Source organism: Colius striatus, chromosome 5, assembly GCF_028858725.1.
Source record: "Colius striatus isolate bColStr4 chromosome 5, bColStr4.1.hap1, whole genome shotgun sequence".
Lineage (NCBI taxonomy): Eukaryota > Metazoa > Chordata > Aves > Coliiformes > Coliidae > Colius > Colius striatus.
In genome coordinates this window covers 49,063,518-49,090,761 of record NC_084763.1, presented here as the reverse complement: position 1 = coordinate 49,090,761, position 27,244 = coordinate 49,063,518, and the positions used below count along the sequence as shown (strand labels likewise).

The following is a 27,244-nucleotide window of genomic DNA, read 5'->3' as shown; positions in this document are numbered from 1 at the left end:
GTCGCTGTGGACTTTCTTTCCTCTGCATTCTTGCTTTCTTTTATTTTTAGGCTTTCTTCAAACAGCTGTCAGGGGTTGCTTTGATTTTTGTTTTTTATGATAACTGCAAGGCACAACAAAGGATCTAGTTCTTCTTATCACAGAAGAACACTTCTAAATATAAATTCTTAAGTGGTCAAAATTCAGAAGGAAAAAAGTCTTGATCTTGGTGGGACTTGATTCATAACTCTTCAGTGCTTTGGGATTGGCAGCCCTGTAAGTTGGGAACAGTTTTGCGAGCTGTTTAAATCCCAGCTTTGATTACAGTGATTAGTTTTGCCAGACAAAAGCAAGATATTTTCCTTGTCTTCCTGTGGGAAGCTTCAGAACAACATTTAGCTGCCAGCTGGTCTTTCATGAGCAGTCTCAGATTTGAAATGTATGCGTGCTTAACCTCTAGCTCTTTGCCCAGATGACTGCAAACTTCCAGCTGGGCTGCCCCCCTTTCCAATGGCTGAACCGTTGTTCTCTTTTTGTTTGCTTATGTTGGAGGCTGCTAATGCTCAGAAATTAATGATGGCAGAGGAGGACAAGAGCATTACTACTGATTTGTGACACAGCCTTGATAACGTAGTTTGGCTGAGCATACTTTCTAACTGGATCTCTTTGAAGTACAAAATACTCTTCTTCCTTCCCTCATCAGCTACTTGGAGATGGATTTCTTTTCTTCTGGGAAAGACTTGCTCTTAAATGCACTGTTTCCAAACAAGCAGCAAAAAGATGAATCTAAGATGTCTTTTCTTTATACCAGTGCAGGGCCCTGCTGACTTACTGTTTTAACCAAGGTGTTTTCTTGTCCTGATTTCAGCTGGGATAGAATTAATTTTCTTCCTAGCAGCTGGTACACTGCTGTGTTTTGGGTTTAGTGTTAGAATAATGTTGGTAACACTGATGTTTTAGATGTTGTTAAATAGCTCTTAACAACGGGATTTTTCAGTTTGCCATGCTCTGCCAGTGAGGAGGTGCACAAAAGGCTGGGAGGGGGCCTGGCCAGGACAGCTGACCCAAACTAGTCAGTGGGCTATTCCATACCGTAGCATGTCATGCCTAGTTTGTCAGCTGGGGGTAGTTGGCCAAACAGGACGGATCACTGCTTGGGAGTGATCAGTCAGTGAGTGGTGAGCAATTGCATTGTGCATCTCGTCTTTTCTCTCTTGGTTGTATTCCTTTTCATTACTATTAGTAGAAGTAGCATATTATTATTTTATTTTGGTTATTACACTGTCCTTATCTCAAACAACAAGTTTTACTCTTCTTTTTCTTTTATGATCCTCTTCCCCATTCCACTGGGAGAGGAGTGAGCGAGTGACTGCGTGGTGCTTAGTTGCTGGATGGGGTTAAACCATGACACTGCCAATGCTGATTAAGGGACAGCACTGAGACCCGTCTTGCACTACATGATCCCTTTTTGATGGAAAGGAGGAAAGGAAATTCTCAGTTACCCACACTTACAACTTCTCAATGATCCGTGTGAAGTATACATCATTGGTGAAATACCATAAGGCCCCAGCATCTCATGGCTTTAAGAGTTCTAATATTGGAAGTAGTGTTGGTACATACCTCTTGTCTTGAAGTGGTGCTGAACAAACTTTGGGGTCAGAGATTCTGCATAGTATTACTGCACAGTTTCAGTATTAGCAGCAGTGACATTAGTGTGAATTCATAGATGCCCAGAGCAGTGACTGGTGATCACCTTCCAACCTAACACAGAGAGAGCTTGAAGCCAAACTCTTTGAGGGTTGGGGTTTTTTTTGTGAAGACTTTGATACAGATATAGCTTTTATTGGATATTTTATTTTCCTCTATAATTCCCCTTGATCTCATGAGATGGCTCCTGTATTCTTGATCTGACAGCCATAAGCAGTAGGGAAAGGAGAGACACTAATGCCTATCACAAATACTCCTTTCCAGGTGGTAGCTAGAGATGTTGGAGAAACTTAACTGTTCTTAACTGTGTTCTGTGAAGAAAATTTTACAGCACAACCAAGAAATGATTTAAAATATACACATTTATGTAAGGCACTCCAGAGTTTTTCTGTCTTTCTGAAGCTCTATGTGCTTTACCTTCTGCACCTTGTTCACCAGGAGGATGCTGAGTACAAAAAGTTGGAGATGATGTGCAAATAAGGAATGTGAGAGCCTGACCTCTCCCTCCACAAATACAAACACACCTGTCCCCTCTGTCATATGGGACATTGCCAGGCATGGAGGTGACAGTCAAGATGAGCTAACCTCCTTTGTTAACCAGAAGGGTTGATCCCTTTCCTGATCATAAGATCCTGTGCCACCTTCTTTATTCTGGCACCTCCTGAAAAGTATACCCAGCAAAAACAAAAGAGAATATTTACTACCAGTTTAGTCATCTGACTGGGTCACTAGAGGAGCAGGACCTAGAAGAAGTTCTGCAGAGAGGAATAGGTAGGACTATCTGTCTTGTCAGCTGTGAAATATTGCATCAGCTCAGCTGTCAAGTGTAACTTCTACTTCAAACTTGGTAAAGACTGCAGCTGTGAGATTTATCAAATAAGGAGTTGCAAATGCTTAAAAGTGCTCCATACCTGTGTTAACAAGATCAAGTAAGCAGTCTTCACACATTCAGGGTTTGGAAAGAAGGGACTTTTTCAGATCTGGATGTCTTTATTTATTGATATACTCACACAGATACTGGTCCAGAATGTGCTATCCTAGTTTTATGTTTTAAGCACACACATACTTCTGTATAGGCCATCAATTAGATATTCAGGTTAATGGCAAGTTTGGACCATTGCTGACAGATTACAGTTGTTTGTTACTACTTTTATATGCATTGGACTCAAGGACATGGAGGTCTTCACAGCTGCTCGAGAGAGCGTGGAGTTGTTTGATTTGTGTTCTGTTGGTAGTGCTGTGAAGTGGTTAGAATTAAACAGGAGAGCCAGTAAAGTTACAGGCAAAGAAAGAATGTTGATAAATGATGATGATGAAGCTGGAACAGAAAAAGTTCCACTTAAACATAAGAAAAAGCTATTTCACTGTTGAGGTGAGGGATCCCTGGCACAGGCTGCCCAGAGGGGTTGTGGAGTCTCCTTCCTTGGAGGTCTACAAGACCCACCTGGACACGCTCCTATGCGACCTGATCTAGGTGAACCTGCTTCTGCAGGGGGATTGGAGTAAATGATCTCTAAAGGTCCCTTCCAACCCCTACCATTCTATGATTCTGTGATTCTATGAAAGAAATGTGTTGTGTAACATCCAAAGTTTCTGAGGAGAGGATGTTACTTGGTGAGTTAGGGGCTTCAGTGCCATGTTCCTTGTGCCTAGTCACTTGTTCTGGGGAGCTCTGGACTGTTTAAAGATCAGGTAATAAAATGTATTTTGGTTAAGAATTTGTTTAGAAACAAACAAATGAATACAAATAGCATGGGATGCATATTCTTCTATCCATTTTAAGGACTTGTTAGAATGAAAACCAGTTGTTTGATGACCTAGACAGGCTTAATACAACTTCATGGTGAGACAACAGAAATTAAGAGGTTTTTGCTAGATTGTGGTTAAACACTCTCTATTACAGCATCATTGCTTATATTTTGCCTGTATATATTGGTTCCCAGCATAGGTCAGGGTCCCATTGTATTATAGAACAGGTGAGAAAAGTCAAGAACTTAAGTCTTGTGTTCCTAGACTATATTTTCATGATCCTGATAACTGCAGCCTTGTGCTGAGTTTTCTCCTGATAGTAGTTGAAATGTTTTTGGAGGGAAGAAGCCTGTTGGAGTGAAGCTAGTAGGCAGTTACTGCCTGTGGTTGAATGGAGTTAAGTGCATGGACCTGTTTCAGTCACATTTGATGTTTCTTTGTGTGCTATAAAATCATAGAATGGTAGAGTTGGAAAGGACTTTAGAGATCATCTAGTCCAACCAATCGTGTGTTAGATGATCAGGTAGTTCAGTGTGGAAGGCTGCAACAAGGTTATTGCACTATTTCAAACAAATACTTTTTGAAATGAACTACAAGGATTCTGAATCTTCAATCCCAAGCCCATAAAATCTGTTTAATAGAAAATATGGTAGCTAGATAGTACTTTTGTACAATTTTACACCTTCTGTCTCAAATTAAAATATTTGGAGCTGTAGTGTCTATTCTTCATTTCCCACCCCCACCAGTATTTTTGCTCATCTGTTATCCATAAATCTTGTCTGTTTCAAATGTTCCAACTAATAGTTAGGCAAAACATTTAGCATAATGATATGATTAACAGAGTCCTTTTTTTTTTTTCCCTTTGCTTTTTTTGTTTGTTTGTTTTTGGCAGCCTGGATACTGTTTTTCTTAAGCAAGCATTACAGTTTATCCTGATTAGAGATATGAAAGAATTAGTCCTCTTCTTGGAGGGCTGGAGGTTTTTTTGTGGATTTTGGTGGGTTTTTTTTTTTAATATGAGGATTTAAAGGTTCTGCATTAATTTTGCAGGAATATAATGTGTGATTTAGCTGGATCTTTGAAGTGGTAATATTATAAATCTCCCAATCACCATTGCCCAATCTGTTTTAGCATTCATGTGCCTAATTTCTGTTTGTAATCTGATTACCGGCTTGAGCTGCTCCAGCTTGCAGCCTATTGCTATGCATTTACTGTACTCCCTGGGACGCGATAGCCTGACAGCTCCAGTCCTGTGCTATGAAAAATCTCCACACGATATTGCTAAGACAGGCCTAGGGCTGTGGCTGCTTGAGAATTAGCTGCTATTGTAGTTTCTCTTTGCGGAATCCTTTGTTTGTGCAACCATGTTCAGAAATCCGTGGATCTCCAGCTATTTGGGAAATGTTAAATACTCAGAGGAGCAAGGTAAGAGTTCCAAGTAGGCAGAAGAAAATGCAGTTCATGTGTGTGTGTTTCATCTCTCGTGTATGCATGTGTAAATATTGTTTGACTGGATCTTGTGCAGTTACATTAGCTACTTTAGCAATCAGTATGCAGTTAGTCACCTAGGCTGTTTCATTATTTCCTAAAGGACACTTTTGAATGATCCGATTAGATGGATCTTTTAATTAGCTTAGCTTGCCACCGATTTAGGGCCTTTAAATATAGTAAGTTACACTGAAAGCTTGCATCTATGGTTTTTTTTTTTAAATTGAACATTTTTCATTAAATTATGGATAGTGGTTTTATCCTGTAGTTAGTGCCTAAAAGGGAGGGGAACTAGACTGAACAAATGGTTAAACTTGTGAGCAAGTTTGATTTACGCTTCAGTAAATATAATCTTACGATATACAAATATTTAAAGTTGTTTTAATGTGGTTACGAGCATGTTTAGAATTCTTCAGTGAAAGAAAGAACAAAATGCTGTTGCAAAGATTTTCCTTCTGTGTCTCAGGTACTGTGAGGGTGGGGTTTTTTCTCTTTAAATTAAGCATTGAATTAAGACTGTGCTAAACTGTTGTTTCTTTTGTAGGCAAATTTATTTTCTTTTGCAACAGAATTGTTTTACTTTCTCTCCTGTGTTTGTATTTAATTTTAAGACTTCCACATTGTACTAAGTAAGTTTTATTGGACTTCAATCCTCACATATGGGGTTTAATTTGAAGAGGAGGAAATACATGAAATAACAAAACTCTAACAACATCATTATCTGGTTGGGTTTTCTGTATTTGAGGGAGGGAAGAAAAGAAATTGCCCCTGTGAAATACAGTGAAGTTGTACGATGTTTTTGAGGCATTATAAATGTGGTATGTATGAATGTTACTGAATGTGTTTAATGGGTAGCAAGAGTCAGATCAGCTTCTGTATCCCCTTAAAAGCCTTTCTCCCCCCTTTCTCCCAGCAAAGCTACTTTCTTCCTTTCTCATATCCCCTCTCCAATTTTGGCTAGAGTAGGGAGAATTTCTCTGTGGTCTGATTGTGGTTTTCATGGTGGGCAGCTGTTTTAGTGCCAAAAACTATAGGATGGGTTGTATCCTGTTAGAAGGGCTATAAATTTAAGATATGCCTGTTTCTGATTAGCTAAGCTGATAACTGAGCTGAGCTTTTTAAGTTACTGCATACTCTTCTCACAGTAACGTAAATCTGACCTTTTTTTACTCATTACATGGAGTATTCTTTTTAACGGTGCTCTCTGAAATATTATGACTTATATAACATTCATACTGTTTTTCTTGCAATACCCTGTTTTGGTCTAACAATGTTTCTGTGTAATCTGTCTGCTTTATTCTCCATTTACTCAGAAATGGAAAATGAATGTTAACAAAAACGGGAAAAAGTTGCCTATTAAAGTTGAAGAATGCTATTAGCAAAGCCGCTTGATATCTGCACTGACTTGTAGCAGATGCCTAAAAAAATGCCTTTTTGCATTGTAAGCCTCTTTATCAAGCTGTTAAAATGGTCTCTCTCTTTGTTTTTATGTCTGTTTACCTGAGGAGGTAGCAGAAAGAATTGAAGAGTGGAGGAGGGTGGAAAGTTTTGAAAGGCATAGACAAAAGATACATTCTGGATTAAGATCCACGTTGTCAGTTATCATAAGTTTCATTAAAATCTTTCTGCAAAAATGAGAAACATCCTACCTAGATTTGAAAATACTTTATATAAACAAAAACCTTAATCTTTTTGCTAGTTAGTACTTATTTTAAATAGTTAAGTCTCAGCTCTTGAGGTAGCATAGAAGGGATGTTGCTGCTTTTTAACCATTCTAAAGTCCAGGTTGTGTAATATTCATGTTTGTCTTGAAAAATAAAATGAACACTGCATCAGTGACCACTTGTTTATTAATTTAGGGTCTTGGGTTAGTTGACTTAATACAGATGGGGACAGAAGGCTATTTTCCCATTGGGAGCAAATTATTAGTAGCTTAAAGTGTTTTTCAACAGCAGTCACAGACTGAGGTGCTCCCCTGCATCCTGGCCAGCAATTCCTTAAGTTCTCTTAACATCCTCATTGTTGAATGAAGAGAGCTGGTACTTGGACCTCTGGTCCCCCTTGCCACAGGTCATGGTTTAGACCCTCTGATGATGCTCTTGACTGCAGAAATTAAAAAGTTAAATCTGAAGGGAGAGAGGAAAGATTGTCCATTGCTTGTTACTGTCCACAAAAGTTTTAAACATTTGGCTTTAACAGATACTTTTTGAATATAAGGCTGTATCTGACAGTTTTACTCTTTGTAAATATTTGTTCCTCTCAAAAAGTAAGCATATTCTAAGGCTACTTAGAAAATGGGAGCTTCCAAACTGTAGACAATGTTCAGAAATACTGTAACACTGTTATTGCAATAGATTCTCATCTGAGCATCTCCAACTTCTGCAATGAATATGCAGTTTTTATAGTATTGCTAGGCTGCAGCCAAAAAGGCTCTTGCTGCTTGCAGCATTTCTCGTTTGCAGAATACTTCATAAACATGTCTACTATCCATTTTATAAGCTGGGAAAATGAGTCAAGGAGATTAAATGATGGCCTCAGGATCCAGTGCTGCACCATGAATACTGGGATTAGAACATGGCAGTTCCATAAAGTGTTGATGCTTTTGATATGTTTACTGTCTGTACTTACTTTTGCAAGTCTTTAGTTTATCACCACCTTGGACATGCGTATGCTTCTTTAACTAGAGGGAAGGTCTTTGTACAGTCTTCTGTAGTGGAAAAGGACTATGTAATGTAGTGGAAAAGGACTACTGTAATGTAGGTTTCTAAAAGTTCCCTGTTTATTAAAGCATTTTCACCATGGTGGGTTGTTGTTTTTTTTTTCATTTCACAGATTTTGACAAAGAAAACCCAGTCAGATTCAAACCTTCACGATTGCTCCAAAGGAAGAGAGCATTAAGGTAAGGTTGCATTTTTGTTGCCCGGTGAAAATGGCTGGTTGCACAACTGTAACTTGAAGTTATTGCTTGAATCTACATGTTTTCATTTGTCAGGGAGAATGATTATTGATTCTTTTACAGGAACAAGCTTTGACATAAAGTCTGAACAGGTATAGAAAACACCATCTATCTTATAACTACTGTGAAAATAGCTTGTATTGCCAAGGGAGAAGTTCCACTCTGCACTGAGCCTCCTGCCACTGCAATGCCCATTTTTCCTTGCATGTCACAAAAATAGTACAGACATTTAGTGAACTAGCTTGGAAAACTGATCTATCTGAAGAAGGAGGTGGCTGAAGTGGGTGAATTAATTATACAGCTGTGCAGAGAGCTTTGTCAGCACATGGGAGGGAGATGGTAGAGAGGTGATGCTGCTCCCTTGCAGGGCCATGCTGCCTTGTGCCTGCAATCTTGGGGCACAGTTCCACACCGCTGAGTAAAGGGATATAGTTCACAGTTAAGCAAAGTGGCAGGTCATGTTTCCCTCTCTCTTGCCATCCTCACTTCCAACTGCTTTTGCCAGTCCTCTGTGCTTGCTGGACCCATTAATAATGGCACAGAGAGGAAGTCAGGGTGCTGGGAACTGACTCTTGCCCAGAAACTAGCTGTTGGATTGGCTCAGGATTGTGTTTGCAAGCATCTTTTTAGTCAGTGGAGTGCATCTGGTTCCCTGACTTCTTGTTTCTTAGGTACTGTAGAGAAGTAGAGAGAATAGGTGTACAAGAGGCATTGTATTGTGGAAGGTAGGTAGGGGAAAGTAGAAATGAGAGTAGAAAGTAGAGAAGGATGTAACTGTAGAATACACTTTTGAGTAAGAGTCCAGGGAAGGAAATTCTTCTGGAGAAAGAAGAAAAATGAATGCCAAGCACCTAGGTTGCAGGTATAAAAGTGGATTTTCATGCCCATTGTTTCAATCACAAGACCTCAGTATGTCCCGTAGCTTCAATCCAGATGGCAGGGCAGTGTTACCAGTAGCATTTAGATTAAACTGCTTGCTTTTGGGCATGTAACTAGGTTAGTGGGACAGCTATTTAGAAATTGTATGCTGCTGTTGCAGCAGCAGATGAAGTTTTCAGCCTGGAATCCCTAATGTATAGAAGCAGCCCACACTTTGGAAGTTGCAAGAGTAGTATAACTACTGAGACTGGCAAGTACTGTACTAATACCACATTATACATTGCTTTCAAAGAAAAACTATTGAGCTGGTGGAATATTGTTGCCCGTGTTTTATAGGAATCAGGAATAGGATTCCCTGAGCACTAGAGAGTATAATGAGTTTGTTGGGAACCTGAGGCCAAACCACACACAAATCCTGTGTGAAACAAGCTTGTGGGACCTCATGCTGTTGATTGCATTTCAGGAACTGTAATCACAGGCTATATATCAGGCAAGCAAAGGAAGAGGAGTACATCTTTCAGTATCCCAATTTAACAGAGACTTTAAGAAGAAAGAATCCTTGCAAACTTACAGATTTGTTTATTTATTTTGTCTAGAGAAATTCATATTCCTCAAATTGTTTTAGTAATGAATGTGCATAGCCTAGCTGTTAACTGCAGAAACTCCTGGTGCTGCTGCTTGGAGTCTGCACCTAAATTTATAGCATCACTCGAGAAATTAAGAAAAACAAAGGTGAGTAAATGCAGTTATGATACTTCTAGAACAGGATTGTGCCTGAGTTTGAAGGTATAATATGCTTGGCAGTCCAAGCTTGACTATCTGATTCTGCTTAAGCAGCTAAACTGATGCTGCAATTGCTCCTTTAGCAGAGAAACTAATAAAGCAGGGAGACATCTGGATAGATCCCATTGAGGAAGAAGGCTGATCTTGGTGAGGAATTACTTATAAGGCATAGTTTTTAAAAATTCTTATGAGTAGTGTCCTGGTTTGGGTTTTTTTACTATTTAGAATTGCTTTAGCATCATTGCAACTCAATTTAGATTTCTAATGAATGTTCTTATAACTCTGACATGTCCTAAATATGCCTACTTTCATTTTTAGAACTAATTTTATACATGTATCTATAAATACCTAATTGTTTGGCTTGACTTTATCATCTTCAGAGCAGTGCTCTCTCTGAATTCTCTGTGCAAGTGAAAGCAATGTAATGAATACATCAGTTTAAAACGTTTTGTGTCTCCTACATTGAAATGTTGAAAACAAGAGGAAAATCTCACCTATTGTCAAAAAGAGTCACTCTCTGGAAATAGTTAATCTTTTAAAAATAAACAAGTAAAAAGAAATTTATTGAGAGGAAAACAGAAAATGAGAACATAAGGGAAACTGTGAACGGACTTTGATAAAGCAGATGACCTGTGATGTTATGTAGCCCAGCAAGGGTTAAGTTCAAGGTGTTTGTGATTATTAAAAGAATTTTAATGAAATCTGCCAGTGAGCAAAAGTTGGAAGCCACCCTCAGTACAAAGGAGGAGGGAGCTCACACACAGGAAGAACTGAATGACCTTGAGGAGTAATAGAAAAAGGATGTAATGTAATAATGCTAAGTGCACAGTTGTGCATTGGGGGCTGATGAATTTTTCTATCACTAGCAAGTGATGAAAGCAAAGCCTTGGCATATTAGTTGCTCACTCAGGATTGAGCAACCAAATAGTGTAAATATAAAAAGGCAAATATTGTAGATCCCTGTTTTGATAAGACACTTCTAAGATCCAAATTTGGAACCAAGACTGTCCAATTCTGGTCACCATAATTAAAAAATGATTTAAAACTGGAATGCGTAGGGAACATTTTTAGAGATAACAAAATCAAGAACCTGCTTTGAGGAAGCTGAGTAGATGTGCAAACCTTCTGATAAGAAAAGTAAGATAATCAACAACACTGGCATGAGAACCAATGGATAATCTAAAACCAGAACTAAACCCTATGAAAGACATTTAGACTGGGTTTAGAGGATCTCTGGCTTCAGAGTCCCTGGAACTCCCTGGAGTTTGGAGGAAGGGGCCAGAGTGAACCTAACTAGTTTACAGTGCTTAAAAGGGTGTTGAAGATCCACAAGAAATCCAATAATATAGTTGTTTTTAGAACCAGCAAGCTAGTGCCAGTCCTGATTTTCTATGGTTTTACTCTTCGAAATGCAGGGAAAGGGGAAATCTCCATCCTTTAGTGTATGTGAGGGGAAGCTTGGTGACCAAGGATGGGGAAAAGGCTAAGTATTTAGTTCGCTCTTTGCCTCAGTCTTCAAAAGTAAAACCAGCTGTTCTCTGGGCACCTGGCTCACTGAAGTGGAAGACAGAGGCAGGGGACAGAATGAAGTCCCATTAGTCCAAGGGGAAATGATGTGTGAACTGCTCTTCCATCTTGACTCACACAAGTCCTTGGGGCCAGATGGGATCCACCTGAGAGTGCTGACAAAACTGGCAGAAGTGCTCGCCAAGCCACTCTCCATCATCTGCCATCATTCCTGGCTCACCGGGGAGACCCTGGTGGACTGGAAGTTGACAAATGTGGCACCTGTCTACAAGAAGGATCAGAAGGAAGATCTTGGAAACTACCTGCCTGTTTGTTAGCCTGACCTCAGTGCTAGGAAAGGTTATGGAGCAGATCATCCTGAGCACCTTCCTGAGGCACATACAGGATAACCAAGGGTTCAGGCCCAGTCAGCATGGCTTTATGCCAGGCAGGTACTGTTTGACCAGTTTTCTTCTATGACAAGATGACCTGCTTAGTGGATGAGGGAAAGGCTGTAGATGTGGTCTTCCTGGGTTTTAGTAAGGCCTTTGACAGTCTCCCACAGCATCCTCCTGGAGAAATTGGATGACTCTGACTTGGATGGACCTACTCTGAGATGGATAGAAAACTGACTGGATGGCCAGGCCTAGAGAATGGTGGTGAGTGGAGTTAAATCCAGTTGACGGCCGGTCACCAGTTGTGTTCCCCAGGGATCAGTGTTGAGACTTGTTCTGCTTAACATCTTCATCAGTGAGATGCTTGAGTGCACCCTCAGTAAGCTTAATGATGACACCAAGCTAGGCGGGTGCATAGACCTGCTTGAGGGCAGGAAGGCTCTTCAGAGGGACCTGGACAGGCTGGAGTGATGAGCCAAGGCCAATTGCATGAGGTTCAACAAGACCAAGTGCTGGGTCCTGCACTTGGGTCACAACAACCTCATGCACCACTACAGACTAGGCAGGCTTGTGGCTGGAGTATTGCCTAGTGGAAAAGGACCTGGGGGTGTTAATTAACAGCTGACTGAATGCGAGCCAACAGTATGCTAAGGCAGCCAACAGCATCCTGGCCTGTATCACAAATTGTGTGACCAGCAGGACAAAGGAAGTGATTGTCCCCTTGTACTCAGCACTGGTGAGACCATACTTCAAAATCTGTGTTCAGTTTCAAGCCTCTCACTAGAAGAAGGAAATGGAGGTGCTGGAGCATGTCCAGAGATGAGCACTGAAACTGCTAAAGGGTCTGGAGAACAAGTCTGATGAGTGGCTGATGGAACTGGAGTTGTTTAGTCTGGAGAAGAGGAGACTGAGGGGAGACATGATCACTCTCTACAACTACCTGAAAGGGGTTTGTAATGAGGTGGGGGTCAATCTCATCTCTCCAGCAATGAATCATAGGACAGAAGGAAATAGGCTCAGATTATGCCAGGGGAGGTTTAGATTGGACATTAGGAGGAAATTTTTCACCAAGAGCGTCATTGAGCATTGGAATGGGCTGCCCAGAGTGGTACCCTAGAGATATTTAAAAGATGCATAGATAAGGTGCTGAAGGGTATGGTTCTGTTTAGCCATGGGCTTGGCAGCATGAGGTTAGTAGTTGAACTCGATGGTCTTAAAGGTCTTTTCCAAATTCAATGGTTCTGTGATTCTATTAATTCATGTGGCTACTAGTGCACAATTGATTTAAACAAGGATTTTGCTGTATGAGTGAATGCTTTTCTGTATGGAGTCCAATGTTTATGGAAACTTAAGCTGCTGCACTGTAACAAACATTATGGAAGCAGTTGGAGATACTGCTAAATAAAGCCCAGATATTCAAAAGTTTTGAGCTTGATCCATCAACACTTTATAGACAAGTCTGAGGATTCAAACTGACATGTCAGAACCAGTTTCAGTTTTGCTTTTTAGCCTTAGGCCAACATTATTCTAATTTTTCAAACTCATCTTTGGCTAAAAAGAGTAGAAAATACTCTAAAATGGAAACTGGGAATCTCTCCACCTTGGAGTTCTTTAGAAGGTGTGTCTGTAAGAAAATAACATATTGTGAGGCTAATAAGAATCAAAGTGTTGGCAGTGTGGAGTTAGGCATATAGAAACATGCAGTTAACTGTCTGAGCCTCTGCCCAGTCTCAGATAACACACACACACACATTTGCTTCTGGCTTCTGTGTGCTCTTTTTAATTTTATTGTAGTTTTTACTTAGTTCCATTAAAGTGTTTTCATCCTGCAAGGATACACAGCTTTCTTTAATGGACATCTTATTGCAGCTCTTCATCTTCTATTTAATATTTTCTGGAGTGGCTAACCTTGCTTTTCTTGGCAATACCTGAAATAATTTCTGTAAGTGCAGTTGTTGGAGACAATTTGCAGCAGGTGGCATAGTGCCTGAATGTGATGCAGCCCAGTTTCTTTATTGTCATTTCAAGGGTTTTTTCTCTTCTCAATGTCATACCAGAAATATTATTTATAAATTATAAAGAAGCAAATTCTTCATGGAGGTCCTGTAAAAAGTGTTTTGTCATATATGAAATCCTTTTTCAATGAGAAATGTTCCTCTGGGATAGTGAGCAGACTATGTATTTATTAATTTATTTTCTTATCAAATACCCTTGATGAAAGGGTATTCAGTTCTTTAAAAAGACATTTGACAACTGTCATAGGCAACTATTTTCCAACAGTAAGGCTGTGCAATTCTTCTTATCAGAATGACAGTAAATTATATCACTACCATGGCAAGATGAAGAGGTTAGGATTTTTATGTGGGGATTTGTATGTTACACCTATCTATACAGTTAACTTACACTGCTTTTAAATTTTTTAGTATTCTTAGGCTTGTTTGAAACAGTTTAGAAGTCACAATGGCAGAATACAACAGTTCTCTTTTCTTAATAACTTGAGGAAATAAAATCTCTTTGTTTTCTCACTTCTCAAAAAAAATCTCTGTAGACAGTATCTACTTTAAACCATTATGACACCTACATTTTACAGTTAAAATTTGTATATTAAATGAACATAGTTAAAGAAATATTTTATTTCATCTAAATGAGCACCTTTGTTTTTTTGAAAAGACAAGGTATTTAACTAAATCATCTGCTACTTCTGTTAGTGTATTATGAGCCATGTAAGACCTAGAGATGAGTGCAGGAACAAGAATAGGGCAGTCATGCTGGAGGATATTAGGTGGAGTGTACATATAGCACTGTATTTGATGAAGGATGTTAATATTTATGATGTATCATTTGATACAGATTCTTTCAAATGTAATTGCTAGTAGAGCATTTTGAAGGTAATCTCCAGTCAGTAATTTAATGCAAAAATGTGTCACAGTCAGTTGCAAACAAGTTTCAAATTATGTTGGGTTTGGCTTTGTGAGTTTCTTGATGTTATTTCTTATTTCATTCTTATGGAAATCTTGCAGTAAATTGGCTACATCTTGGCTTTATTTAATTTGTAGCAGAAACATCCCCAGTTCTGTAAACCAGGTGTTGCTTTTCAGTTTTCAGAAGGAGTTCTCATTTGAAGATAAGGAAGAACTTGCAAACAGCACAAAGGATATTGATGCTAATCTCTTAGCAGTACTTCCAAAAGGTAGGTAAAAGAGGCACGTTATCAAGTGGTAATTTAAGAGTATATGAAGTTTAGTCTATGCAAGTGCAAAGCACAGTTAAAATCAGTCAGGCACAGGTGGCTTGTGAATGAGTTTTCTTTCCACTGTCGAGTATGCATAGAGGATGAAACAGGGCAGGAACAACAGTGCTCTTTCACAAGGCCTTGACACATCCCTCCTTCATAAAATTCAGATTTGTTTACCTGGTGTTCAATAGGTTAAGTAGGTGAAATTCCAAACTTCAGAGATATTTCTTTGTACAATTAGAAATTATACTGAATTCAAAGTTAGTACCTTGCCTTGTAGTTACAGCTCTTTCCAGTCCCCTTTGGTGGTTGGTAGAATCACTGTGTCTGCATGACCAACAGACTGCACACTCAATTTTAGTCTTGCATGCTGAAGGACCTGCACTACATATGAGGTTTGGGATTTAAAGTTTTCTTTTAAACTTCTGTCTTAGTCTGAATAACTTAAGAAGTAATTGGCCATTCCATCTTTATCTTTTGACACAGTTAAAGTAGATACAAGAACTAATTATCTTGATTTATTTAAAGGAAATAGTTCTTGACCAGTAAAGGGTGGCATTTGATACAACTATGTGTAACTGACATGAAGATGTTCCCTTTCCTCAGGGATGTTGTGTATCTCAGAACTTCGATTAAAATTGTGTGTGTTCTGATGGTATTTATCCTTTTCAGACAAACTGCAAGGCCAGATGCACTAATCCCAACGTAAAGGAACTGACTTGCTTTTTTTAACAACCTTTGCCCAGAGCTCCTTTGAAAGGAGCCCTTCTTCCAGCATAACATTTAAGTGATATTTAAGTAATGTGTTTGCTTTTTCAATATAATCATTATAGATGTTCAGAAAAGGACAGAATGATGGAACAGAGTGATATGCACTTATACAATACAGTTTGACTGAGAGCACTACTCAGTAAGAATATATAGTGTCTCATTCTATATACTTAGCCTAAGAATTGCACTGGCCAAGTAGTTAATTGTGAGAGTCTTCACTTGAGAAACCTACTCTCTAAATTGCTTTTCAATGAACTAATTTCTATTACAAGATGTCTCTATTTCCTAGAAATTATTCTTGTAATAAAAGATCAGATTTCCTTAAGTCTGGAACACACCAAAAGTTAGCAGTGGGAGCTGATGGTTATATTCTGAGAGGACTACTTGAGGCCAAACGCTTTCTGAAAGTCCAGGTTTTGTCCCATCCAGGGCCTAACTTTGATCTAGATTTGCATATGGTGGAAGACCAGAGGAATACATTTAATTTTCAACTGATACAGACTGAACTGAGGTTCAAAGACTCCAGCTGAAGTCTCACACATTGCTGCCTGCAGTTAAGCATTGAACATGTTAGTATGCCTCTGCTAGCATAAACAGAAGATAGATGCTTCTCCAACCTGGTTTGTAGACCATCACCTTCCTACAAGAGGAGGAGGTAGGAACGAAGCTGGTAGGCTTTGTGATTGTGTCAAATTCTCCTCAAAATGAAAATGTATATACCTGCACTGCAGTGGTTATTTACCATCTCTGAAATGTTAAGCCTGTGGCAGGCACACTTTTAATCCACATCTATTCAGACTTCAAAAATGTATGTGCTCACTCTCTACTTCTGGAAGGCTTGATTTAATTTTTACAGCTTCTATATTTTAAAAACTAAAACTATTGTCACATGCTTGCAACTTTAGCCACATGTATCCCCTTTGCTGTTACCAAAGAGGGCTTTCAGCAGAAAACATTTCTATTCTGTAACAAATGCTTCTGAAAGACTTCTGAATTCTATAAGAAACGTCTCACCTTAATTTAAGGAGTTTTAAAACATTATTATAAGGTGCACTCCAAATGTGCTTTTTGGATTTGATTCTGGGATGAGACATGCAACAATATTGCTTTTGGTAAACACTATTATTAAAAGATAAATTGTGCTCAGAAGTTCTACAGTTACCAAAAGTAAGATGCCTCTTGACAGTCTACCGTAGAGGATATCTGGCCATAGCATCCTGCTCACCATCCTAAAGTAAAGCCTGAAATTCAGAGCTTTTCCTGAACTGTGACTGTTCTTCCTGTTGCCCTTAATTGTACTGACCAACAGTACTTACAAAATGTGTTGGCGTGAAGTAGCTTAGATAAGGAGATTTTGCTGTGAAATTAATTATTTTAAGCTTCTTAGTCTATTCTCGTGTGCTGAATTAGATCTTTGTGCTACATTTTAGGTAGAAATGATATTCTTTAATGCTGTCACGGGTGTCTTTGAAAGGGTGTAATTTCTGGTGGTCCTGTGGAAAAACATCCCACTAACAGCTGCGAACTTGGCACCAACATATCAAATTGCCAACTAAAAAGAGAAGCTTGATCACCTAGGTTGGCAAGGGCCAACCAGTGTTCTTGGGAGTGAAATTTCTCCAACCATCTTTCATGTTTTGAAGTCAAATATTTTACTCAGCAAAAAGAAATCACTCAAGTAGATGACTTCCTGCATTTTGTCTTTTTTCCCTTGTGCTGCTTTTTACCACAGAAACTGCTTTCACAAAAAAAAGCTCTTCAGGTTTTGGCCAATCCATCTGAAATTACTGTCTGGAATCTTAAGTGTGGAAAAAGTGTAAGGCAGCATAGAGTAGTCCCATGCTATTTTTATCCCATCTTGTTTGGGAAGGTGTTGGAGAGATGCTTCATGAGGCCACTGCTCTTTTTAGGGCTGCAAAGCAGTAGTAGAATCTCTGGAACTTCAACTAACACGTAGCAAGAGGGTGTTGAGCAAATGCTGCTGGGAGTTCTTTGGATGTTCCACATTTCTTATACACAGGCAACTTATAGTCAAGATTCCTTTTTTGGAGGGAAAAAATGGAAGACTTTAGTATATGAAGCCATGCTTTAGAGCTTGTAAAAGTTGTGTAAAAGACTTGTTCTCTGATTATGGTTTTAAGGACTGTATAAAACAGGGACTAGAGAAGAAAAATTCTTTAGATTTAGATGGAATGTGGTTTTACTAACTGTGAGCTGTGGTGGCCTTTGACCTGTCTGAAATGACAGAACAACTATGGGTTTTGTTTTGACCGTTGTATGTATGTATAGTCAACAGATGGAACAGGAAAACTCTAATAGCCAGAGGAACAAACACAGAAGTAGATTTGGCAAAAGAAAGCAAAGTATTTTTGAGAAATCGTTTCCTCTGGTGTGAATGTGAGATGAAGGCTGGTTTGATATGGATAAGTTCTCTGTTCAACACAGTTCCACTGCTAGCTCTGCTTGAGTAGGCAGGGCAGCAGTGGGAACTGCTCATGCATTGAGAGAAATAGGACAAGGGATAATAGGATGAAGCTGGAACACAAAAAGTTCCACTTAAATATAAGAAAAATCTATTTCACTGTGAGGGTGAGGGAGCCCTGGCACAGGCTGCCCAGGGGAGTTGTGGAGTCTCCTTTGGAAGTCTTCAAGACCTATCTGGACATGTTCCTATGCGACCTGATCTAGGTGAACCTGCTTCTGCATGGGAGTTGGACTAGATGATCTCTAAAGGTCCCTTCCAACCCCTACCATTCTTGATTCTATGATAAGGGCTCATATTTGCTTTGGTGTTTGGTTCAGGATGCAAATTTTACATTGCCCAAGCCCAGTTCCTGTCCTTCTCCAGAGATCTGGAGTTTGAGGATTTTCAGTGACTATCTTGCACTGTCAACCTGGTCAACAGCATAGGCTTCAATAAGCTTTGCTGCAGATGCCAAAACTAGGTATGGAAGAGGTGTTCCTTGGGTTAGCCCTGTTAAATAGATTTTTTTCATGACATAATCACTATCTGAGCAAACCTGGCTTGAGAAATTGAAGCTGATAGCTTGAGTCTGCTTTCTATAAAAATGTAGGCTGAAGGAGTTGTTTTGGAGAGTGGCCCAGTTGATTTCTTTCCCCTGTTAATCACACATTCTCAGTAGGCACTCATCCATAGCCTCGGGCACTATATTCACACCTCATTCATTTGCTCCTCCGAGTAGTCATCATCAGAATACATTCATTCTTGCTGATCCAAGACATTTTACCTGGAGTCCTAGTGGCTTTTCAGCACGTAAGGTTGATAAGACAGCCAATGTCAATAGTATCTATCTTTATCTATGAGGTATGAGCACTGGTATTGACTACAGCAAACTTCCTGAATATGCGTCAGCGAAGCTGATTTAGCTGTGCATGTAAGTTCTTGCAGTAGAGGAAAGGGAGAGAAGATGCATCTGACCTTTAAAAGGGTGGTGTTTCAGTAGTATTTATCATTCTAAGTATCTGGAGCGATGAAGTCTAGTAAGGAAAGACGCTGATAGATGTAGTTCTGCAGCAGCATGGAACAGTGTCTGCTAGACACTCCTGACTCATCGGGTGTTTCTGATGGCAATCTAGGGCTGATTTAGCAGGCTGTAGGCTTCAGCTTGCTTTAACTTTTGAACCCTGGGTCAGCAGGATCAGGCCCTGAGGTGTGTTGCATCAGAACACGAGGATGCAGGTTTTAGCACCACACCTGTACAGGGGGTGTGTGTGGGGAGATGTTAGGCATGGAGACACACACCACCCCCCAGCCCACTGCATCCTCTGACTGCCTGTGTGGTTTCTCTTCCTGGTGGCAAGAAGTCACACCACACTTGTTTATGTAGCACTCACTGCTCCAGTGTGGTTTGCAAACATCACTGATAACTGTGCACATATGTGTGTATATATAGGAATTACTTCATCTATCATGCCTCCTGTTACTTCACTACTATTTTGTGAACTGTGACAGCTGTCTGCTAGCACATAACACCACCAAGCAGTTTGAGAGGAGAGAAGGAAAGTATGTCCAATTAAAACTACATGCAAAAATTAGCAATGTAGAAAGTGATTAACCATGCAGAAATATCATGAGGGTGCATGGTAATTTTCTCTCCAACCACGAGTCGCTGGGATTCTTGGGATTTGTTCAATATAAGGGAGTGGAGGAAAGTGTGGAATAGGGGTCACTGTTTCTCTTTAAACACAGTCAGTCCCCAGCCTTTGGATATACAGGGTAAGCAGTGATTCCATGCTACCTGATTTTGAAAGAGGTTACTATGGTGTGTAAGCCTGACCTCAGCTAATCAAATTACAACTTGACCAGTTAATACTAAATTCTGAAAACTGCTAGGATGGCATACCAGATTCTAGCTCAACCTGGAAGTACCTGAAGGGGAGAGCTCCTTGGTGTTTACACCTGTGTGCCTCATGCATTTATGGTAACACATGCTTAATAAAGTAGGAAAACAAGACAAAAATGCATTTTCTCCAACAAAAGCTATTTCAAACCTCTTTATTTGACCGTTCCTTCTTATTCTAAAGCATTTTAGCAAGTTTCTTTGAGTTACTGAAACTTAGTAGCTTATAAACTGTATAATCTTTTGTTGTCTCAGTTTCAGAATTAAGAAAACTGTTTGAGCCAAACAACCAAGATTTTTTGGAAATGAAAAGGTAAAAAAAGAAAAAGTCTTTGGCTTGTAAAACAAAACACACAGCTTGTTTTGTTACCTCCTCTTAGAAACTCTCCCCTCAAATCTTAAAAAATGCCTGATTTCACATTTTTCACTTGTTTTTCAGGAAAGAGAGGATAGCTAGGCGCTTAGAGGGAATTGAAAATGATACACAACCTATGCTCCTACAAAACTGCCCAGGCTCAGTCACTCACCGGTTACTAGAGGAAGATACACCAAGATATATGCGTGCAACTGATCCCTACAGCCCCCACTTAGGTAAGTACTACCTGACAGTGACCTTGCCTTTTAATTCTCCAGTTGGTCTTGTCTGAAAAAGATTTATTATCCATATTATTTTAAAGCAAGAATAATTTTATATGAGGCTCTTAAATAGTTATAACTAATACCCATTTCTGAATCATTTGTATGTGGTTTTAAAGACATAAGTGCAAAAATGTAATATGTCCATTTCATCCATGGGAAAATGGGAAGGTTTTGTTCACTCGATGTGAACGATGAGTAAGGTAGTTTTGGGATAAATTCGCTCATGTATGTTGTACTTTGGACAGGAAGATCAAATGAAGAAGAGGAAACCTCAGATACTTCTGTAGAAAAAAAACCCAGATCATCCCGATACCGAGCAGAAATCACAGGAGGTAATACCGAGCCCTTGTATAGTACAGGAAACATGGATGTCCAGGAACTAGAGTCAAAAGCAGAAAGAATAGCTAGGTACAAGGCTGAGAGGCGACGCCAGCTGGCAGAGAAATACGGATTATCTCTTGATTCTGATTTGGATTCTGACTACTCATCCAGATATACACGGTCAAGGAGAGATCCTGACAGTGTGGAAAGAAAGGGAGTGAAAAGCGAAAGGCAAGATGATGAAAACAAGGACTGTGGCTCTCTGTATTTGTCCAGGACTGAGACGAAGGAATCAAAGACTCTGATTTCTGAATCCAAAGAGTACTCCAGCCATGAAAAAGATGGTGCTCCAGATAAAGAAGACCTCTCAAAGGATAAGAGTGATAGAAAAGCAGATGATGATAGTGCCATTAGACAGGCTTCTGACCCTTCTGCAACCTTGGATAGTTCTGTCTCCCTTTCACTTTCTGGACGAGAATCTTCCTCCTATAATGAAGTGCCAATATCAGCAAAGCAAACCCCCAGAGATTCCCTTTCTTCACCAAAGCGGGCAGCCTCACCAATCCAAATGCAGAATGACCAGCCCTTGCACAGTAACATCAGACAAAGGTAAGCATAACTTTTATCAGGTTATACAGTAGATTCCTCTGTCTTAATCATCTTCAACAATAACATCTACAGTATTGATGAGAAAGTATTACTCTTGAAGAGTGTATTTCAAAGAATCATCTCAGGCTGCATTGCTTGGGTTTATTGAATCACAGTGTGTTTCTAATATAAGGAAGTAAGGATCTATTTCTATTATTAGATGTGTCCTGGGTTTCACTTTATAAATATAGAACTATGCTAAAATTAGGCCTTTGGGGGGGAGAGTAGAATAACCGATGTTTGCTATAATTGCACAAACTAGAAATTGAAGCAGTTATGGTTCTAAAACCTATAACCTGTTAAAACAAGCCTTTTAACGTTTTTCCTCTGTATCCTGTAATTGTTTGGGTGAGAGTTTCCAAGTAAATGTGCAAATTGTTTCTCAGTGAAGGTTCCAACAGCTTCATGATAAATTCTGCCAAAATAAAAGAGTTCTCAGATTTAATGCTGAAAAGTGTCTTGAATTAGTTTAAATAGTAGCTGGCTTGTTTTCTTGCTGTGAAAGTTCAAAAAACCAGTTCAACTGTGATAGTTAATCTTCCAGATAATATTGGCATATGTATGTGAAGGGGTAAAAGAGAGAGTTAAAATTCCATCATGAATTTCAAAAATGTAACCTCCCTTGTGGTATGCTGAATTACTTGAGATGTGAGAAATTTACTCCTGCAATAGGGTATCCAGATTCTTCCAGAAGGAAAAAAAAGGTATAGTTTTCACTAGTTCCACATTGTAGTTTCACACTGTAGTGTGCAAAAACAAACTAAGTGTTGTGACCGAAAGCAACCTGTGACTAAGAATATTTTAGAAGTATGGTTTTCTCTAAGTGTGATCCTTAAATGTCTGGGTAGGTGGAGAGATGGAAAATAACTGTAAAAACTGAAGTTAAAATGTTACCAGTAAAGAAATGAGAACTTAATTGTAAACACACCTGCATCATGCTGAGCAGTACTGTTTCTAAAAACTGAAATGAACTGGCATAAACTGAACCATTTTCAGTTGTTGGCATTTTTTTTCAGTAGGTTCACAAACAAGCTGCCTTGACTGGATTTATTTATTCTTGCCATCAAAATCATGAAACTTGATTCTTATTTGTGGTAGCTTTTCTTGGTCACTCTCATAAGCATACCTTAATGTTAAATGAGGAAGCAATCTTCCACATCAAGGATTAACCACGTGGTGGATTGAGTCATCTGTTTACAGGGCCTATAAACTGCTCAAATGTACTCGCCCTTCGTTTTTTTATTTCACTTTTGCATAGGACAAACCAGTAGTAGTCCCTTAATATTTTTTTCATAGCTTTTCATCATTCAGGTGACTCCTAAATGTGCTCACCTTCTTTTGCATGGATATGTGCCTTTATGAACTTTATGGACTTTCCCAGTTAAACTAAAATTTTAAAGGAATGTTGTCGTTTCAAAAAAGCCATCTGAGGGAAAGTAAGCCAGCATACTTGAAAAGTACTATCTTCTGTTTAGCTTACAGTTCTGCTACTCCAGTAAGGAAAACAGTCATTGCAAGGTCAGCCACACAATGGAGACCAGAGTTGTACTGAAACTCCTTGATCTGACTAGGCTATTCCATGCTAAAAAAACCCACTTGTCTCTGAATCAGTCTCAACTCCAATGGTAGAAAATAGTATCTCTTAGCCTCAAATGGTCAGTTAGAGGTAAACTTCTTGATTAATCCAGAAGGTATGTTGGAGCAATGGGTCTTTGACAAGTTGAAGGAAGGGACGTAGTGTTCAGCCTTATGAAAGGAAAGAGAATAGTCCAACAAATTTTCTAGCCAATAGTATGTCCACTGCAATGTAAAAACAAGTTGTATTTTCTTTATTCTCAAAACACAATCCTAGTCCCTGATTATGTGAGGGGAAAGTAATGAAACACTGAGCAATGAAACGCCCTCTAGGTTATCTCTTCCAACTCAAGAAGCTGTGCTACTCCCAGTGTAGGTGGGATGGCGACTGCCCTGGTGAAACAGAATGCTGGCTACAGAAAAGACACTTGAATCTGCTTGTTCGCAGATTGACCTTTAATGTGGATAAATTGGGTGTCCTTATTGAGATCTTACATCTTAAGATAACAAGTGTGTTTTTTTCTGATGCATCTTTATAAACTAGTTACAAGTTCAGACTGACTAGGCTCAAAATATTATCAAATCAGTCACATAAAACAGGTTTCCCATGAGTACTGTTTAATCTTTTGAAGGAAATATCTGCATCCTGCAAGTTAAGGTGTAGCTCCTACAGCAGCCAGGAGTTAAAATTTAGGATTTGTTCTCTTGTTTGAAAACACATGTAGACAATAGATGGTGTTTTAAAGGCCAAGTTGCCAAGAGCCCATTCTTCACTTTAATACTCTTGACAACTTCCAGTGCTAGTCCCTACTCACTGGTGTGGTATTCAGATTTAAGTATAACCTCTCAGAAACTCTTGTCCCTCTTTGAGTGGTAAAGAAGTTGTTTGCCTTCCATGCAATCTTTTTTAAAGTTCCTATGTGATAGTTTCCTAGAAGGCCACTTGCACAAGCCAAAGAAGAGCTAATACCAGCTTTTCAGGTAGCCGCTGCTTGGAAGTCAATCCCACATTATATAGATTGCACAATTATTTTTACTAAATTTGAATTTGCTAAGTTCAAATTGGAAAATAAATGCAGCTTCCTTTGGAACACATGTGAAAACATTGTGCCTTCGGTCCTAAGAAGATTTAATAATCAATCCTGTTAGCCATCACTGAGAAGACAACAAAGTGCTGAGAAGGTATCATTTGGGATTGTCTGCATTTGGCTGCTGAAGTGGCTGATTATCTCTGAATTCAAAACATGGCTTGTGTTCTTCTGACTGCTCTCTTCAAAGGATGAATGATCAAGTACAAATAATTGCTGCTTGGGCCATGCCCACCATAAAAATGTGCCAAAGTACATATCAAGAGACAAGAAGGAAGCTTGCTTGCTTCAAAGCAATTCCATCTACCATCGGGTACTGTGAAAGGTTTTTAACTTACCTATTTGGTCAGTTCTTTTAGGAATTCAGGAACATTTGGAAAAACAAAAGGTATTTTTAGCAGTCTGGGTTTGACTTTGTTCTAAGCTTGATTTGGATAAGGTGACAACTATAGGTGAGTTCTCAAATTCAGATTTATTTGCAGTAAATGCACTCTTATCTTAAGAGCAGTTGTTGATTTGACCTTCTTCATAATGAAAGACCACCTAAGACAAACTGAAGTAGATGACCTGGAGCTTAATTTGGGACTTTTATCCCAAATGGCTCTACTGCAATGCAGTAAGTTCTTTCAGATGTAGCTATAGGTAATGGAAAGTAGCCTGTCTACTTGTCACCTCCAAGGAGTTTGCTTGTAAAAGTTAGTGTGGCCAGACAGTCTGTTTTTGCAAAGTTTAAAAGCATTTGATGTGATCTACTGTCGCTGAGGGGCTGTAGATGAAGGTGAGCATTAGAAAAGTATTTAAGAAAGTATATGTAGGTAGACTGCAAAGACCCTTTCCTGCAGGCTCTTGGAAGTTTGCAGTGCTTTTGGATTTTCTTCCATGATTTCAACTTCAAAATGGAAACAGAATAAAGAGAAGATCAAACTGAGGGTTGCTTAGGTTTTCTTTACCTCTTCCTTTTCCCTGTCACCTAGCAAGTGACACAGCTTGTTTTATTTCTGCTAACTGGGTTTGCATTTCTGAAGAGGGGAGAGGGGTTCCAGATGCTCCTGAGAATTTGTTAGGAAGAATGAGATAGCCCTCTGAATTTCTAACTTCATTAAATTCATGCTGATACTTTGTTTTGGACCTAGTGATCTTTATCACTTTAAACCACAAGATAAAGGAGTGGTTTTAAAAACTTTCATAAACCCTTCAAACTGAACTGTATTAGCAAATTGCAAAACTAAGATTGTATAGTTGCTTTCACTTATCAAATTTTGGGTAACATACACCTGGTAAAGTTAGCTTTATATTTGACATTCAAAACACTTTTTAGATGTTTGTGGTTTTATTATGATAGGTTGTTTCATAGTTTATCACCTTTCAATTTGATAAATGTGCTGTGCTTTTATTTTGGTGAACAGTCCTCTGTAACTGAGTAATTAGAAAACAAAAGAAGGGATGGGGAGGGAAGATTGGGAAAAACAATGGGAGCATGTGTTGAGGTCTCAAAAATTACCTGAAGTTCTGTTTTCTGTAGTAGTGCAGGGAAAGCAAAACCTGAATGGTTTCTTCAGAAAGATTCAGAAGGAGACACACCTTCACTTATCAGCTGGCCCTCCAGGTATCATAAAATGTAGCTGTGTGGCTAACAATCAGACTACAAACCCTTCTTTCCCTTTACTTTGTTTAACACTTGCCTTGACTTTTCCTTTAACAGCAGCAAGTTAGGAAGTGTTGTTTCTTGCAGATAAACAGCTGTTGAAACTTTTCTAAGCAGCTGCTTTTGTTGTAACTACGACCAATTGGTATTTTGATGAAGAAGCCCCAAGCTTCTTCCAGAGCTACTGTCATTCTGGCTTCCCCTAATTTTTATAACATCTTATTTTATGCCACTTTGTACTTTGCATACCAGCAGATTTTTATCCATCTTGACTGTTCCCTATGAATAATTCCATAAATTCCAAAGGAGGTGATACAAGAGAAGTGAAAAAACTACATTGGAAAGTAAAGCAAGATCTTGGTCAGAGCTACAAGCAGCTGCTTTCTCCTAGTTTCATAACACATACAGTTAGCCCACCATGAGAAGCATTGAAGGAAGACTCTTTGTCATGTTCTCGATTAAAGTCATTCTTATAACCCACTACTAACCAGTGTGAATGTTCTGGAGGATGCTTGGTACATTAAAGAATCACTTTTTCAGCCTGAACACACTTTCTGTGCTTAGATAACTTTGAGACGTTTTGCTGATAGTCCACCAACACTCAGAGAGGAGAAACACCAAAATATTAGAAAGGTTGGTGTTTCAGATAGCTTTGGATAACCTGAATTATTCTCTCCTGTATTCATTTGTCTTTTTTTCTAAATATTGCGTGTTAAAAATAATGTAAACTCCAAAAACTCTGTTGGCAGCGGGCCTGTAATCATACAGACTTTGAGCTGGATTATTGTGCTCGAGTTTCTCTCCTTTTTGGAGGGAGAGGACTTACAAGGCCTTCATTTTTAATCCTGTGTATGCAATATTTACAACCACCCGCCCTGTAAGCTTTCTGAACTCTCAGCGTGGTTGTAAAACTGCTGCAGAGCTTACCTGCAGTTGTAGTGGTGGAGCAAAGCTGCCTCCGGCTGCACGTGCTTACCTTCCCGTAGTGCAGTTGCATTAAGTGTCTAAAGGTAGAATTCCATCTCTGTTTTGCATGGATGGCACACAAGTCTAGAGTGTTTCTAGAAAATACACTGAAGTAAGGTAACTTTTGGGAACATTCCTTTTATGTTTTGCATGTTAGAATGTAATGAAACGTTTTTAAATAGAATGCCTGTTTTGTAGGGGGCTGGCTTTGGGGTTGAGTTTTTTGAGGTTTGTTTTAGTTTAATTTTTTATTTTTCCCCTGCAAGCCCTCTGAAGAGCAACAGCCATGCCATAGTTTCACTTTGGGGTTTAAGGCTTGCACTTTCAATGTGGTTTTTTTCCTCACTTACTGGAACAGGTTACGCTACATGTACCATTTCAGGTGTCCTGTATGATACACAAAAACACAAGTTAAAAAGCCTCTGGGTAAACATCTGAAGGATTAGGTGGAGATAACATAGGAGGTTTTTATCTCTTTTTCCAATGCAACAGCATCTTGATGTGATAGAAGCTGCCTGGGATTTAGACTTCTTAAATCTAACTACATACACAA

The 27,244-nt window shown here is 39.1% G+C and overlaps 1 protein-coding gene and 1 long non-coding RNA gene across 7 annotated transcripts in view; both read left to right on the top strand.

Annotated features, from left to right (window-relative positions):
* The window catches only part of LOC133625471 (uncharacterized), a 77,049-nt gene extending 62,496 nt beyond the window's left edge, over window positions 1–14,553 (top strand). Inside the window, exons 3-4 of the long non-coding RNA XR_009818744.1 lie at window positions 7,756–7,822; window positions 14,541–14,553. This is a non-coding gene — a long non-coding RNA (uncharacterized LOC133625471). The remainder of the gene's footprint in view (window positions 1–7,755; window positions 7,823–14,540) is intronic.
* Window positions 14,546–27,244, top strand: part of SVIL (supervillin) — a 63,431-nt gene continuing 50,732 nt past the window's right edge. For 5 of the 6 annotated variants that reach the window (XM_061996410.1, XM_061996412.1, XM_061996408.1 and 2 more), the window contains exons 1-4: window positions 14,599–14,632; window positions 20,065–20,122; window positions 20,249–20,400; window positions 20,694–21,378. In XM_061996410.1, the coding sequence (XP_061852394.1) occupies window positions 20,115–20,122; window positions 20,249–20,400; window positions 20,694–21,378 (845 nt within the window). In that variant the 5' untranslated portion in view covers window positions 14,599–14,632; window positions 20,065–20,114. Of the gene's footprint in view, window positions 14,633–20,064; window positions 20,123–20,248; window positions 20,401–20,693; window positions 21,379–27,244 lie in introns of all 6 variants that reach the window. The other variant, XM_061996409.1, reaches the window with a different exon arrangement.